We start from the raw sequence: 17,499 nt of genomic DNA, 5'->3' as shown, positions 1-17,499 counted from the left end.
TATATTATTCATAAGCCACAGGATTCATTGTGCGATGAGAGAAAGAGCCTACAAGAAATCGGGAGGGCTCGTTGGGACTGTTGGAAACACCTTTCCGAATAAATGGAGACTGATTACTGAACTGTTATGTAAAGATTCTAGCTTCAGACTTATTTCTAAATGTTGTTAATTCCGTGATAGGAAATGTCGAGAAAATAGAGGTTGGTCTGTAAAATACAGGTGCGAGTAAATGTTAAACAATTACTTTGGGAATAAAAGATTCGTTTGTTTCTGTGCATGTGGCAGAGAGAGACAATGTGTTCGACTCCTTTTAGGCAAAGAATGTGCGCTTGTGACAAGAATTCTTACAGGCTGATAGTGTTTAGTGAGGGATTAAAATTTACTTCTGTACAGGAGATAATTCTGGAAAGACATTTTGTCGGAGTGTGAGAATAATAGGATATCTCTTTTTGTAAACTAGATGAGAAAAGAAAACCCTACTTGCCTTTTCCTGAGGCTATGTAGAAAAATATGTGGGACGGCTAATTTTAATTGCTATGTAGTTAGAATTGGTTGGGAAAAGATTCTGGGGGACCATCATTTACTAATTGAGTTCATGTGAGGCATGGTTGCATCAGAAGGTGATTAATTAATAACTAGGGCAAGAGTTAGGAAAGACTTTTTCGAAAACTTTTTTTTTTGGCGGAGAGAAAAAATACAAAGATGTGAAGAAGCAATAAGAAATGACTGAGCAAAAAATCCTATCCTAAACCCTAAACTGATGAAATGTTCCAATTTATAGACTTTAAAAAAATCACTGAGCGATAAAGATTTCTGCTTTACACTGATGCAGTGTTTCGATTTTATAAAAGTTTAAGATATGACTGAGGAAAAAAGGTTTATTACCTACATGTAAGAAGTGTTCCAGTTTTACAGAAACTTCAGAAAATACTGAGAGATAAAATTCCCTGATTTAATTTGGGCAATTTTTTTTGTTTTTAAGGATTATTATACTGAGACTGTTTGGGAGTGATAATTAGATGGCGGCGTAGAATATAATGGAGTTCAACTGTTATGAAATGCAAGGATCTGGGCGAAGTTACTGCCTACGTAAACAGAGAGCTAGAAATCGAAAAGGCAGTCCCCAGGTAACCACATTCACTCAAAGGTAGCTGCGAGCATCTGCATTGAACATTCAACCAGAAGCCTAGGTACAATATTACGTGATTGGCCACATTATTACTTGGTACATAGATAAAATTTGTCCTTATTATATAGTAATACATACAATTTAGTCCTGAAGTCATATTTCATTTAAGAACTCTTGTATCAGGGTCAGCTATATTATTAGTAATGACGAGTTAATGTTTGTTCTTGTCACTTAGCACACGTCTGTATATTCGCTTGCTAGTTCGTTCATGATATTGTTGATTTGGTTGATTAAAGCTTTAGTTTTAATGATAAGTCTTTTAAATATTCAGTCAGTATTTTGAGGATGTTTCAGATGAAATTCTTTAGGGATTGAGCACTGGAAAATGTAGTTTCATCGGAGCTACGATTCTGTCTATCTGTATGAAAGTGTGAGACTACCGTGTGTAATGTTCGTGTCTTCGGTGTCAAAAACAGATACAGTTTAGGACTGTTACATGACGTTTTGAAGTAAATGAATTTCGATTACCAAAACACCAAGTCTTGCTCATGTATGAAATCTTTACCTCCTCTTCTCATATAGTAATGATTATGGAAAATTAAGTATTAATATTTAAATATATATTAAGGAATTTATTTCGAAGGTTAGGATAAGTCATTCTTTGTATGCTTACTTTGAATTTAATTATATATTAATGTAGGACTGAGGGAGTTATATAAAAATGAATGTTTATGTAGCTATATATGTGTGCTTAGCTGTGTACGACAATACAGGTAGACAATTTTGAATAGTGTTATCCTATCGAAATTCGGTTGTAATTAGGTTGTAACACATAAAGAGAAATGTACCTAAATGTTAACGTATGGCTCATATGAAACGTATATAATGAGCAATTACATTAATTTTCCAATTATAAGCTAAATATCTTTGAATGGCGTCATGGTATTCATTTCTACAGAGGTTCGATAGCATAACACCTATAGATTCATCGTAATTTAATTGCTTTACTTAATTCCAAAAATGTTTATTTTGAAGAACAGTTGAATACTGCATTATAAGTTTTTGTTTATTAAAATTCACCACAAAAACATTTCTTCATATCAGAATAACTTTAAGGCAGAAAACTGAAAACATTTAGCTGTCATCTGGACCATACCTCTATTAATCTCTAGCCAGAGCGGATAATTATCTTCTTTGAAGAACTGGATATTTTTATTATAGAAAGGAAACATACCTAGCTCCTGTACAATATTCTACATCGTTTTATGACGAACACAAATACTAGATATTATAGTTAGCTTACTTGTAAAAGAGCTACCACTATTATTACTTTCTCAAAAACGATCTTTAGTTTTCAACTTCTGCACACTTCGCTTACGCATCATACCTTTCTTTGAAAAAGCAAAACAACCGTATACACCGCATAAATTTGAAGTAGCGGGAAAGGAATTATTTCTTAACTCAATCAAATGATAATATCCTTATTAAACATTACATTGTAAGGATCTTAAGTTTTACTAACGTTTATTTTATTTTAAATCTTTACTATCACTTCTTGTTTTCTACTTCCGGCCAGAATTATAAGCGTTAACGTATTTATGCAAAGTTTGTCTGGCGAACGCCAAGTACTTAAGTTGTGGCTTTTTGCCAAGCGAGAGAGAGGAAGCAGTTAGTCGAAGCAGGCCGCTTACCTTAGAAGTTTTACTCAGTTGCTGGTTGCCTTCCAGGCCAGAGGTTTAATCCTCTTGATAAGTTTAAACGCATTGTAGTGTTCACAGTTCTCTGTACTACATACGGCTTCCTGTTAATATAAGGACAATCTTCCACGTTTATTATTTTAAAGTTAAATTAGAGTTTAGTTTTATTTTTATATTTTTACGTTTAGACCACAAGTAGTGGGTCTTTGTATTCCGAAGTACGGAAGTTATTGTAAATAGAGAAAAATAAAGGGTTTTGTATACCCTTCTTGTGTATCCTGTCTACTTCCCATAGTTATTGAACATAGCTTTAGTAAGCTCTCTGTTCCGAGTCAGGTCCTTGCATGTTCCCGAAGAAAGTAAGACGGAACATTTAACCTGATAGTGGCGCCCAACGAAGAAGAATAACCATGGCCGAGTTTCAAGAAGAATCTGTGCTGCCTGCAGAAGCGGCTCAGAATCCAGAAATGCTAGCTGCCGCCCTGGAAAGATTTGGTTACATCGTCCAGACCATGCGCGCTTCAATGAAACCAGAAGCAAAATTTAACGGAAACTCACCGGTAACCAGTTTTTTGGAAAAATTGGATGACCACTTCATGCTCTACCCCGTGCACGAATTTCAAAAAGTTACCTTAGCTACCAGCGCTTTGAGGGGCCAAGCGCTTAATTGGTTCAAATGTATAGGCAGAAGTCTCTTGGGTCAAGCAGGAAGTCCCACCTATACTTACGAAAATTTCAAGACTGCCCTACTAAAAGCCTTCCCTGTTGTAAGGGATCGTGCGAAATTAGAAACGGAACTTTTCAGTATATATCAGCAAAGAATCGAAAATCTCTCAAGCTTTATTTTAAGAAAAATTCACGTCTTCAAACTCTTGTATGGAAACCGTCCGGATCCTGAGATAATTCATGTGATTTTGCCGAGGTTACTGCCCCAAGTGCAAGACATTATTGAATTAAGAAATCCGACTACACTGGAAAAGTTATTTGAGCTAGCAATCCAGTTTGAAAGTAGAAGAACGGCGGACGTTGAAAGAAGACGCCAATATCAACAGCGAAACCAATTTGGTGCGCCAAGACTACAGCAAACTCAAGCACACGGCAACGGAAGCAAAGCGAATCAGTGGGCAAGGAAACCCGAGCATTCAAAAACAGCCGGCGAACGTCGACAGTTCAATAGCAACCCAGGAAAAAAGTCTCAAGGCCAGTGGAAAAATAAGGAAAGCACGGAAATGAAAAATAATTTAAACTAAAACGGATTTCTGCTGACGAGAGGGTGCGGAAATCCGAAGGCCACGAAAACCCCTCTTCCTTCAAGTTAAATACAGTAATGGTGAAAAATTTGACTCTTCCGAAGATTGAAGTGTTGGTGAATAATATCCCAGCCACCGCACTCCTGGATACAGGCGCGCACTGTTCCTGTGTGGCAGAAGATTTTTTTAGGAAGTATTTTCGGAAATACCGCATATATAATTCGGATAATACGACAGTGTTAGCGGCGCAAGGAGAAAAATGTAAGTGTATAGGTAAATTACCGCTGTATGTCCCTATCAAGGACGAACAAGTAAAGGTGATGTTTTTCATAGTAAAGAATCTGCAAGCACATATTATTTTAGAAATAGATTTTCTTTCAGAGGCACAAGCAACGCTGGATTTTAATGAAGCGTCCCTTAAGCTGACAATGAAACCAGTTCGTGGAGAAAAGGCTGAACCGCCGATGTTAAATCTTGACCACCTGCCTAATGACGAGCAACGAAGCATCCGACAAGTGGTAAGTGAATTTGCTTTGTTATTTAGTGATATTCCAGGATTTACTCATGTTACTAACCATAGTATTGACACCGGAGATTCAATGCCAGTTCGCCACAAAGCATACCGGTATGATAAGAATAAGGAAAAATTATAGAATGGCATATCACCGATATGCTACGTAAAAAGATCATAACGCCCATCTCAAGTAGTTATGCTAGCCCGGTGGTTTTATGTAAGAAAAATAATGACTATCCTTTGACACATCCAAAAAGAGGGAGATTCGCAATTGACTACCGTAAATTAAACTCCATAACTAAATATCCGGTATATCCGTTACCTATTATTGAAGAAATTCTAAGGAACATAACATCCACCAAATATATGACGACTTTAGACTTAACGACTGGTTATTTTCAAATAGGGTTTAGGCCCGAGGACGTGCCTAAGACTGCTTTTATAACCAAGTCTGGCACTTATGCATTTTTCGTATGCCGTTTGGCCTTTCAGGGGCGCCGGCAACATTTCAGCGATGTATGGACATCGTGTTAAGACCTGTTCTTGGAAAGTCCACATTTATCTATTTAGACGATATCATTATTACTAGAGATAATCTCGACCAACATGTACAGGATTTAAGACAGGAGTTTTCTTTATTAAATGAGGCCGGTCTAAAAATTAATGTCGAAAAGTGCAAATTTGCAGCCCCTGAATTAAAATATTTAGGTTACAAAATATCTCAGAAAGGAATAGAGACAGACGAATCAAAAATAATCGCTGTACAAAAGTATCCGACTCCAAACACGGCAAAGAAGCTCTCTTCTTTTCTAGGACTTTGTTCATATTATAGGTCCTTTATAAAAGATTTTGCAGCTATCGCTGAGCCATTGTTAAAATTAAAAAGGAAAAAGGCAAGATTCTCGTGGACGGCCGAAGCCAATAGTGCTTTCGAAAAATTAAAACAAGCATTACCGCAAGCCCCTGTGTTGAAATTTCCTGAAAAGGATGAAAATTTAGAAATTTCAGCGGATGCTTCGGATTATGCGGTAGGAGCGGTACTTTCGCAAAATCAACAGCCCGTGGCATTTTTTAGCCGAACTTTAAATCAAACACAAAGAAACTATTCCGCGACCGAGAGAGAGGCACTTGCAGTTCTTTTAGCAGTGCAAAAGTTCCGAGTCTATTTTGGAAAGGCGCCAATAACAGTGTACTCTGATCATGCGGCGGTAACTAGATTGTACTCAGGGAAAAACTTATCCCCAAGGTTAATAAGATGGGCACTCAAGCTACAAGAATATAATCTGGTAATCAAACATACCCCCGGAAAGGAAAATATCGTAGCAGATGCCCTATCCAGAATTAAAATAGATGAAGAAGGTAATACCGTAAAGGTGGCAATGCTCACAGCATGTACAATAAATTCCCGAGAAACTGTAATAACCGAACTGGGTAAGGATCCTGAATTTAAAAATATTTATGATTATTTAAAGAATCCTGAAAATTTTAGCCACCAAGATATTGTGGCGATAAGAAATAGGGCGGCCCATTACGAACTAATAGATGGTCTATTATTCTATACAAAACTACGAATTCCAACAACGAATTTCGACCTGTTATCCCAGCTAGTCTTAGATTAAATATCCTGCAGGAGCTCCATGACAGCTTTTTAGCTTCTCATGCTGGTATTCGAAAAACTATCCAACGCGTACGCGAGGCAGTCTATTTTCCTGAACTGCAAAAGTTAACAAGGGCGTATGTCCAGTCCTGCCCAACATGTCAAGCAGTTAATTATATTAATTTCCGCCCGGCCGGGTTTTTAAATAGTATTAAATCCGAATTTCCAAATGAAATAATTGGCATCGACTTATTGGGCCCTTTCTCAAAAAGTCAGTTAAATAAAAGTCGCTATCTCCTTGTTATGGTTGATCATTTTAGTAAGTGGACCGAAATTGTTCCCTTAAAACGAGCCTCCGCGAAATTAGTTACTGATTCTATTTTAAATAAATATATTTTAAAATACGGGGCGCCCCTAAAAGTTATATCGGATAATGGTCCTCAATTTGTAAGTAATATATTTGAAGACATGTGCCAAAAACTGGGCATACGTCATTTATAAATGGTCCCGTATCGGCCGCAATCAAATATAGCGGAACGGGTCAATAGAAATATCGTGAAAATTATCCGTAGTTATGTTAAAATTTTTCATAAAAGCTGGGATAACTATGTCAATGAATTTGCTTTCGCCCTTAGGACCGCAAAACATGATACAACGGGCAAAACTCCTGCTGAGTTATTTTTAGGCAGAAAGATTATAACGCCGTTAGATAAATTATTTTATGTTCAACAAAGAGCCCCAGAGTTTAAAATGGGTGATATAGAAAAATTAATTAAAGAAGCAAAAAAGAACACTGAAGTAGCACAAAGAAAACAGAAGCTCTATTATGATTTGAAACGACGGGGAGTAACTTATAAAGTAGGGGATGAAGTTTTAAAAATTAAGCATTCACTTTCTTCAGCACCAGAAGATAAAACTGCCAAATTTTTTCCACGATTTGAAGGGCCATATGTTACAGAAAAAATAACTCACGCTGTAGTAGTGTTAAAAGCCAGAAATGGTGAAACCTGTTCCGCAAACATTGATCAAATCAAGCCCTACTTCGATCGTAATAAAATGCAAATCTTTTCAGATCTTTTGCAGGGTCCGGCACGGCAGACACCGCGGGAACAAGCTCCAGAGGTGGAAAAACGACAAGTACAAGGGCAAGCCAATAAGAGGCAGGAGCAAGTGAAAAGAAAATTTCCCCGCGGAAAAATTAAAGGTAACAAGAAAAAGAAGCCGTTCCACCTTCCAGAAAAGAGAGTTCACGAACACCCCCAGAATGAAGAAGGGAGAAGGACGACGTATGTGGAAAGGACCGGGAGAAATGACGGCAACTATAACCCGGCTCTAAAACGGAAGATCGACTCATCGGACAGGACTCTTCCCAGTAAATTTAGCCGAACTGCGGAAGGGCCATCAGCGGCGGAGGAAAAGTTACAAGGAAAATTTGAACGGCCAACAACGAGGTCCAAGCAGGAACACGACAGAAGTTTCCCGGTTCCGCCAAGACCAGCTGCCATCAAACGGCCAAGACCACAAGCAGAGGAGAAAAGGAAGGTATTCAAGGGTGGCCGAACTGGTGAAAAAAGGAAGCTTCCAGAGGAAAGCACTGAAGGGCGAGCCCGTACAAGAAGGAGGATAAATCAAACTACTAACTGCAGTACCTTTAAAGACTGGGCCCAGAAAAGGAAGTCCGAATATTACAAAGATAAGTAAAATTTTATGTTACTTTGCAAACTTAAGTTAATCTTTCATTCTTACTGCAAGTGGCAGATTTCAAGAAGTTTTACCTCATGCGAGGTCTACCTTTATCGCCAAAAGGGCGAGAAATGAGTTGTGACCGATTTTCGTATTATGTTTTTCAATTACTCGCGTGTAAAATTAAAGTTGATGTATAATAGCGATGTGTAAATACTTAAATATTGTACAAGTTATTGTATAAATTTTATTTAAAACATTCTGGCAAGAAAGAAGTTTTAGTCTGAAAGACTTTTTGAAATGTAGTATTTCAATGTAGAAAGAATTGGCACTTGCTTTGAAAAGAATAGAAGTTAACAATGTACTACTAATGTATGTTTTCAAATGTGTAAAATTAACGGCATGTTAATATGTCCTTATATACAATGTGAACTGTTATTTTAAATGTTAAGAAATACCGTGATATGGTAAAAGTGAAAGTAATGTTAAAAATTGTTTTTTATTCGTGTGACTGTAAAAAGACTAAATCATGGTGAATATGTGTTAAAGGTTGAATGATGTAGTTAGGCTCTCTGACGCTACACTTCAGAGTTAGCCACTTTCAGAATAGTACCTCAGGGTTTAGAGTTGAAATTAGGGTGTGTTACGAGGTCTTGGTATGTTGAATTTTAACACGTTAGTGTTTTGATTGTAGGAGGAAGTGTTGAACACGTACACAGAAACACAGTCGTGTTTGGTGTTCTTTTACAACACATGTCAGAGAGCACGGGGAGAGATAATTAAAATAGTCATGAATGAAATAAGAATGTTAAGAGAAATATAATTATACATGTTACTTGCCATTTCATTGTGTAACATTTCATTACACTAGTTTTCCTTCCAGATCTCTGGAAGGAACCAGATTTGAATAAAAGCTCCTGTTTAGATGCAGTACAGATGAAAAAATTGCGTGTCCTGGGAGCTGCTATTGTAAAAACAAATTTCTTTCTTTTAAATTTCTAGTTTCTAGCGAAAAATGTTTGTAAAAGATTGGCCTCGCGTTAGATTCTAGAGCTAAAAGTTTTCAACAAGGTCGTTTTAGACCTCAGTTTCAAACTAATTAACTCTGGCGGGAAGTATGTAAGGATCTTAAGTTTTACTAACGTTTATTTTATTTTAAATCTTTACTATCACTTCTTATTTTCTACTTCCGGCCAGAATTATAAGCGTTAATGTATTTATGCAAAATTTGTCTGGCGAACGCCAAGTACTTAAGTTGTGGCTTTTTGCCAAGCGAGAGAGAGGAAGCAGTTAGTCGAAGCAGGCCGCTTACCTTAGAAGTTTTACTCAGTTGCTGGTTGCCTTCCAGGCCAGAGGTTTAATCCTCTTGATAAGTTTAAACGTATTGTAGTGTTCACAGTTCTCTGTACTACATACGGCTTCCTGTTAATATAAGGACAATCTTCCACGTTTATTATTTTAAAGTTAAATTAGAGTTTAGTTTTATTTTTATATTTTTACGTTTAGACCACAAGTAGTGGGTCTTTGTATTCCGAAATACAGAAGTTATTGTAAATAGAGAAAAATAAAGGGTTTTGTATACCCTTCTTGTGTATCCTGTCTACTTCCCACAGTTATTGAACATAGCTTTAGTAAGCTCTCTGTTCCGAGTCAGGTCCTTGCATGTTCCCGAAGAAAGTAAGACGGAACATTTAACCTGATAACATATGCTACTTTAAAGCAAAAATTTGATTTTTCAACACTTGAGATTGTAAGTTCCTAACTGAAGGAAAATTATGTGCCTCACAATTTATTTAGTACTGTTACATTCATCATTAGTTATTGCCATTGCTGTTATATTTGTTTTTGTTATGTCTAATTCATTCATTTCGAGATAACTTTAATGACGTTAAACTTCAAAAATAATTACTAATAATACAATGTCTTCTCTTCCTTTATGAGTTACAGAAATCAATAAATGTCTTTCAATTTTGTACGAATAAAATACTAGATAGTCTTCGAAAATATAATAGTAACAATTAAAATAAAAGTATGGAGTAAATGAATGCTATCGTCAAATGGAAACTATTTATTACTTACATGTTAAAATTTACTTTATTCTTTTAATATTGACTTGTAAATGTTCGCAAGGAAGATTCAGCAAAACTTCCAAATACTGTGTTCGCTACTTCATTTCATTTGTGCACTAGACCCAAACGTAAGGAGTGATTTATGTTTAGTTATGTTTTCCAGCTATATGAACATTACAATTTACCACATTACAATGTCTTCGATTAATCATGTGAGTACAAAATTTGAACCTAATAAATAGCTTATCAGGAATTGGTTAAAAATGGATGAAAAATTTCCGACCATAGTTAATCACCATGAGTGAAAGCTTATAAAAAAATTTAATATGCATAGACTGTAGACTGATTTAGTTTGCCCTGCTTAATGCTTAAAGTATCCAGGTGTTACGCAATACAGACATGAAGCCACTCTAAGTGAAACTGCTTACCTGAAGAAATAGGTGAGGGAAAAGAAATGGCTTTATAATCATGTTCGTCATGTACAGTAATTTTTAACATAAATATTTCACTTATAAATACAGCATGCACTTCAGTTTCATTAAAACAAAATTTAATCTTTTCAAAAAAGAGGAAATAAAAATACCGTACCTTGAAAACACTTTTTAAAGAACTTAAAGATCAGGAAAGAGTGAGAAATTTCCCGCTTTTCGTCTTTAAAGCTGAAATACATATAAGTATTTTGAAGCTGCCCAAATTTTATTTCATTATCCTGAAATTACTTTATTTGAAAAGCTACTGTAAGAAAAATTGTAGAATTTGGTATCATGGATGTTCTGTCCCAGGAGGTTTCGCGTAAATATGATTTCTGATCGTTAGTTTTGTTTTTAGCAAATACTGGCCCCCATGATATTCATTGGTTTCTTAATTATAAAGCAAATACGAACCAATTTCCTTTAAAACATGTTCAACAAATGGTGTCCTCCTCAGACAGTCTTTGAAGTCTTTGAATCTGTCCCTTTCTAGCGCGATTTGGTATAATATTAGTTAACCTAACATATGAATGTGCTAGTATCTCATGAAAATCAGAATAAAAGTGGCATGCAATTGATTGTTACAAAAAATTAGAATTCCTCGAAAAACATATTATCATAGGAAAATGGATTTTCAAAGAACATGTGAGCAAAGGTCTAATTACATATAAGACTCTAATTAAATTAAGTGCCCTTGGCAACTAGAACTAGAAATCCATAAAGCGACTATTCGCTGTTCTTCTTAAAGATTCAAAACAAAGTCCAAAGAAGGGTTAAAATATTTATTTATATTTTATTATTTTAACTTGAGAATAATTACAGTAGGACCCACTAGGGTTCACAGGAAATCTTAAATCTTCCACTTCGGCTTTAACTTAAGGTAGAAAACAAGATATTTTATGAATTGTAACTAACCAAAATTTAGCCGAAGCTGTACAGAAATAACGCACAGAGTCGGCCCTTAATTAAACTTCACCGGCGAATACTAACGGGCAGATAAGATAAAGGGCCGAACGCAGTAAGGTTGATTTAAAACATCGACGTGGCCAGAAGGCAGAACACGCTCTAGTGAGAACTTCTGAGCTCTACATCTAGAGGTGACAAAAACTTCCCATAAATACTGCTTCTACCTCAGTGACATAAAGCACGGTACTGAAAATTTTTTTTTGGCAGGGACTTGTAGGTGGGAAAGAAGAAAGGAAAGGGTTTCAAAATTTAAAATAACTATTGAGAAATTTAAAAAAAAACCTACATACTTATTTCCCCTTTTTCTTATATTTATTATGATGAAAGTATCGTCGAAACCATGCAAACCAGTTTTAAAACTTTAACATTATGGGTTTGACCTTTTTCTGTTAAATTATATAAGTGTGAATTAATTTCGTTCGAAAAATCATTCATGAAAATTCTCTTGTGTGAGAAGTAACCTGTTACTTAGTTTTAATTAAATATATAACAATTTATAAACAGCCTCGAGCGAAAGTTTCTGCATAATTAAATTAAAAGTTAGATGTCTCGCTACGAGTGTTTCGCTTTAATTAATTAAATAACTAGTCTGAAATAATGTGATATTTATTGAGTCTAATTGGAATCTGGTGCACTTATTTCCATTTATTATCAAGTATAATATCTAATTAATTAATAAAGAGCTAAACTAATGGAAAAAATTATTTCTAAGGCATAAAACCTGCTATGAAAGAAGAAAAAGAACGCACAGCCTTATTCATCCAACCTGTTATCGAAGCATCCTCTACATGATCAACACATGCTGTTTTCGGTCTATCTTTGTACTTCTGTCGTTCTTTCCTTTGCAGTCGTTTCCCGTAGTCATTCTCAGACTTACGAGGACCAGAAGAATTAACCACCTTCTTCCTTTTAGCATTAGACAGCCCACTGGCATCTTCTTTATCCTCCTCACCTTCCGAATAACTGTCCATTGCAGAAGGCGTCTTAATATTCAAAGATGCTAACATCTGCCTTGTGATGATTCTGTCTGGTCTTCGGGTGAGGTCCTTCAGCATTGCGTTAGACATTTCAGAGTTTTGAACTGAATTTATGTTGTCAGCATTCTGAGTGAACATTCGATGTAGAACAATTTCTGTTCTCGTGAGTGGAATATCGCGAACCCTTTCATATGGTGTACGACGGCTTTTGCGGTTTTTCTTTCGAGTTAATTTACCCATTTGATAATTTCCACAAATATTCAAAAATCTGAAAAAAAAATATGTCTCAAGTTACAAGTTTGACACACATTGCGCAAGTTATATTTTGCTTAATCGCGCTTTAATTAATATCTTATAACTTAAATAGTAATTGCAATTAATATCTTAAAAGATTGTAGGCTTATTGTTATTTTAACTACCCAGCTATTTATAACTTCAGCCTTTACTAGAAGTTCCCCATCAGAAATGCAAATCTGTCAGAGAATATTTAAGTTCATAATTTTGAAATGTAAGACAGCAAGTGTTTCTGCCTCTCGAGGCCGTATAAGAAGGTTTCAACAGTTTTGATAAGATTATAATTCTCCAATTTTCAATATTGACCCCGACATTTGATTGTTACGCAGGTGAGTTCCGAGTTAAATTAAATTATGGAGTCTTTAACTACTAGGTTAAGTTTCAATTTAAATTTTACTGCTACTTTTAGTTTCATCGCCACAAGTGTTGGTTGTAATTACTTTAATGCTAGTACAGCATGTCAAACTCTATAATGTATCTGACTACGTTCGACACCCGATTTTAAAAAATAGTACAAATAAAACTATTATTGTTGTTATTTTAGCAGAATGCTACTTAAAGTAATAGAAATAGATGATAAAAATATTATCAAAAACATTTTTTTAATTTTCCTTACATTTTGGATTAAAATGTGTTAAAATTTCTGAATTAATAGATATGTTTCCATAGCAATATTCCAACACTTGATTGTTTTGTCATGCCTTCATATGTATCACTTTATTTATTTATTTTTTATTTTATTTATTTTTGTTGTTGTTGTTGTTCCGTATGCTATGTGCTTTATGAACCAATCAGACGGCTAGCAGATGCTCACGTGACGAGGGTCCCTCCCGTATCCTCCCTTAACCAAATTATTAATTAGTGTACATTTATAGAATCTCTATTGTCATGAGCCTGCAGATATACCAACTGAGAGAGCCGGAACAAATCGTGTTATTCACACGATAAATCGCGGCTGATAGAGAAACCTGTAGAAAGCTAAGAACTCCTTCACTTTTACGTGAGCAATCAAAGATTACAGAAGGACCTTGTTATTGAAATAACTGATAGGTTTCTCGATAAAATCAACAGAAATTTTTACAAGAAAGCTGCAACTTGTAACCATCTCACAAATTTCAACTTTTTTGATTACAAAATACTACAAGAATATACAGAATTACAACCTTATGATACACACCCCTTAAGTGATTTAAATTTCCCAATACTACCTCTACACATGCGCTCCTGTAATTTTATATATTTTATATTGTTTGTCTCTTTTTAAAATTTTTGTTTGTATGTGTATTCTTTTTTCTGTGTTATGACTAATATCTTATTCCAATCCCTTATGACTCAGGTTTGACTTTTGAAACATAGGAGAAAATGACCCCTCTTTTTTTTAAGTTTATTATATTTAACTTCTGAGAATTTGATTTGATGTATTTTTATGTGAAGCGCCTTTAGTGTAATATTTTACAAAGCTGGTGGCGTTGCGAACTTCGCAATATTCGAGGCTTAGTGTGACTGACTGACTGACATGACCATCACCGAAAATCGTGAAACTTGAGAGTAAGTTAATTTGAAAAGAGTGAAACTTTTTATGATTTTCCCGATCAAATAAATCTCAGTGAGAAGAAATTATTAAGGGAGATAGGCATCACTGAGAAGATAGATACTGTAAGGCCTGAGTTTGCGTACCCTTTAGTGGATTGCCAGATAAAATATATTTTCGTAAAATTTCTGAGTTGCCTACTTTGGCAACATATTGCTTTGCCGTGCAGTTCTTGTTTTGGATTCGGTACTTGTATTACGTAGCAGCCTTGGCTACAGAAAACGGCGCTGGCACAGTTAGGGCTTAAGAAAATGCGATTTATTGCTAAATTTTGTAAACAACACGAAAAAGAAGTTGACTACTGTAAACAATTTTCCATTTTAAATTAGGCTAAATTTAACCCGCTTGCAGAACCCCTCTTTTCATGTATATATAATTTTCTTTGATGGTATAAAGGTACAGGCTTTATGCCTGACTGCCTCTTAAATGAACCTTCCTTGATCCTAGATGATGGTAAAAAATTAACCAGCATTTTGTTCAATATCTATACAAGATGTTTAACATAGATATAGAGAGAAAGAATTTAATAGAAATTTGCATATATTGCAGTATTTAATATAATATAGTAAGCAATTTATTAAAAATAATAACATAATTTAACCAATCATACTTAAAATATAAAATAATTATCTTATTTAATAAAACTAAGCAAGCAATTTATTTAAAATAACAACATATGTAAACCTGCAGCATATATAATGTATAGCTTCCTTCCATTGATGCAAGAATGAAAAACGTAAGTAACGTAACATAATAAGTGTTTTACAGTGAAAAAATCCCTCTATCTACAGAACGCAATTACGAATAAACTTTCTCACTAAGGCCGCTAAAGAAGACAAATACCAAGTTTTACTCTGTAACTAATATATGTATTATTTTTGTACAGTGTTTCATTTTTCAGAAGCATTAACAGAGTATGAGCTTATTAGGAAAAAAAATTAGCATAATTTAATTTTTACGTCTTTGTACTAAGTAAAAGAATTATTGCAATCCAGAAAATCTTTAGGCACCATATTTCGAATCAAATTAACTTTTTTGTCCATTCCCGAATTCGTTTGGACAATTTTGTTGCTTGACGTCTGTATGTGTAGACAGAATAAAGAACTCATTTTTCCAAAACGGATTGTTAAATGGAATTAATTAACGGATTAAAAAGACAGTTTTTTCCACGACATCTCATGTACTTGTACGTATGTATGTATATATTTCGCATAACTCAAAAACGATTAGCCGCAGGACGTTGAAATGTTGTTGCGTGGGACTGCTATAATTTATAGCTGTGCACCTGCCATTTTTATTGCAATCGGTTGTATATATGTCTTACCCGGAACAGAAGTCTTACCCTGGCCTTTATTTTTGTAATAATCACTACGTTGGCCGTAGTGATTGATATACTTTCAGTTACAGAAGTGTTTTAAATGAATAAAATATTCATGTTTCGGCAATGTCAAAGTTTTCATTTCTTCAAAAAAATTCAGTTTCTGCAAATAACGAAATCTAAATTTTATTGCCGTCTCTGGATTCCTTTATGTATTTTTTGGAATATTCTATACTTGTAATGAAAAAAATAAAAATGTAAGAAGTTTGACTCTGTTGATGATAAAAATTGACCGGGAACTTTAATTACAAAATTTGAAATTTTTTGTCTCATTTTCAACTTACTGCGGGGGATATAGTTTAATTAAATTAGAATAAATCGGGAAAATAAGTTTAAATGAGGTGCAAGGAAGTCATGTGGCATCTACATCAGATTTTTGTCATTTATCAAGCTAGATATTTGACCATCAAATTTTTGATTCCACGCCTCCGATATTTGCATTTGTTAATCATTACTGGATTATAGGTGTTTGCTTGCAATCTGTGCAGGTGGTGTTTGATAATCATTTAAGCAATAACTTGTTAATGCTATTGATTAAATGACTAAGATGCCAGAATAGCGGAAATAATCATACAAATACCTAATGATACTGAAAGAAAGCAGAAAGTATTTTATGTAAGCGTATAATCAATATTCATTGAAATAAGTTGCAAATGCTCCAAAATAATCACAGAAATGTTTCAGGTACTCTCCTGTTATCAGGATCGGATTCCGAAATATATGTAGCATGTATACCCGTATGATGTATGTATGCGTTCATGTATATATGCATATGCTTATACACAAAAATACCTAAGCAAATACACATATACATGCATACACGAACGTATACCTTCATATATACATGAATAATAAACATTTCGGAATTCGGTCCCCAAAACAGAAGAGATCCATATTTTGTATTAAACAGAAATTATTGATTAATAATTATGATTGAAAATGATTTTCCCAGTTTATTTAAGACTTTTAAAAGTATTAAAATATTTGTATTTATTAAATAGTTACTAGCATATTCTTTAATAGCGCTTTTAGTTTCTTCTTTCATAAAATATCAAAACAAAACAAGTATTTAGAATTAGGAGAAATATGTAGAGGAACTTTATTAATAATACATCTGAAAAACCTACCTTACAAATTTATTTCCGAAGTGTTGATTTATCCAAAGTGATGAAACAGGATAATTTATCTATTACTACCTAGTTAATGACGAATCAAACGATTTATATCACATAAATTAATAAATAGATTTGAAAAATTTTGATGAAATTTAAACAAGGCGACAGAAATTTTGACTATTTTTACATCGCAGATGAATCTGTTTTAAAATTATTTCAGGTGCATTATTAATGAAGGCACGTAAAGCAAAAAAGATAAGTTATAAAAGTAAAGTTTCTATCCCACGCCCCCAAGTGAAAAGAAATCTATTGAAAGCTGTGCGCGTCTGTCTCTTTGTTTGTTTGTGGCATCATTTCCTAGCGAACGGCGGGGAGTTGAGTTTCGAGAGAGGTACCCCCGGATTCCAAAAAATCTTGGAGAGCCACATTTGGACCATTCTCATCTTCGTGCGACTGTAATCAACCGGTATATTAAATATAACAACTAATTTTAGCACTCATGTTTCCGAGTGGCAACTGTATCCCGAGTTGGAGATATAAATCTGCTTTATTTCGAGAAGTGTTGCTACTCCACGCTTTCAAATAATAGAGTTTGTTAATAAAACGAAACTGTACGTTTTACACAATATAAAATAAAAGTAGCATTGCCAAACATTTAATATGTTACTTCGGATTCCAAAAATCCGGGGAAACCACTTCGAATACTCTCACCTTCGTACGACTTAACTTCGTACTCAACCGAGATATTAATTATAAACTCTGAAAAAAT

At 34.6% G+C, this 17,499-nt stretch overlaps 1 protein-coding gene across 1 annotated transcript; it reads right to left on the bottom strand.

Annotated features, from left to right (window-relative positions):
- Positions 1-11,972: 11,972 nt before the first annotated feature.
- LOC118198066 (uncharacterized) lies at positions 11,973-16,927 on the bottom strand. The gene is made up of 2 exons (XM_035369654.2): positions 16,743-16,927; positions 11,973-12,620 (listed from the first exon to the last, which is right to left on the bottom strand). Exon 2 carries the CDS (start codon positions 12,590-12,592, stop codon positions 12,083-12,085), a length of 510 nt encoding a protein of 169 aa, XP_035225545.1. The 5' UTR covers positions 12,593-12,620; positions 16,743-16,927; the 3' UTR covers positions 11,973-12,082.
- Between the last annotated feature and the right edge of the window lie 572 nt (positions 16,928-17,499).

The sequence above is a fragment of the Stegodyphus dumicola genome, chromosome 7 (genome assembly GCF_044657685.1).
Source record: "Stegodyphus dumicola isolate Sdum_Otavi_A_Nest chromosome 7, ASM4465768v1".
Taxonomy (NCBI): Eukaryota; Metazoa; Arthropoda; class Arachnida; order Araneae; family Eresidae; genus Stegodyphus; species Stegodyphus dumicola.
Note: the sequence above shows the minus strand (reverse complement) of the source record. Positions and strands in the feature narration are given on the sequence as shown.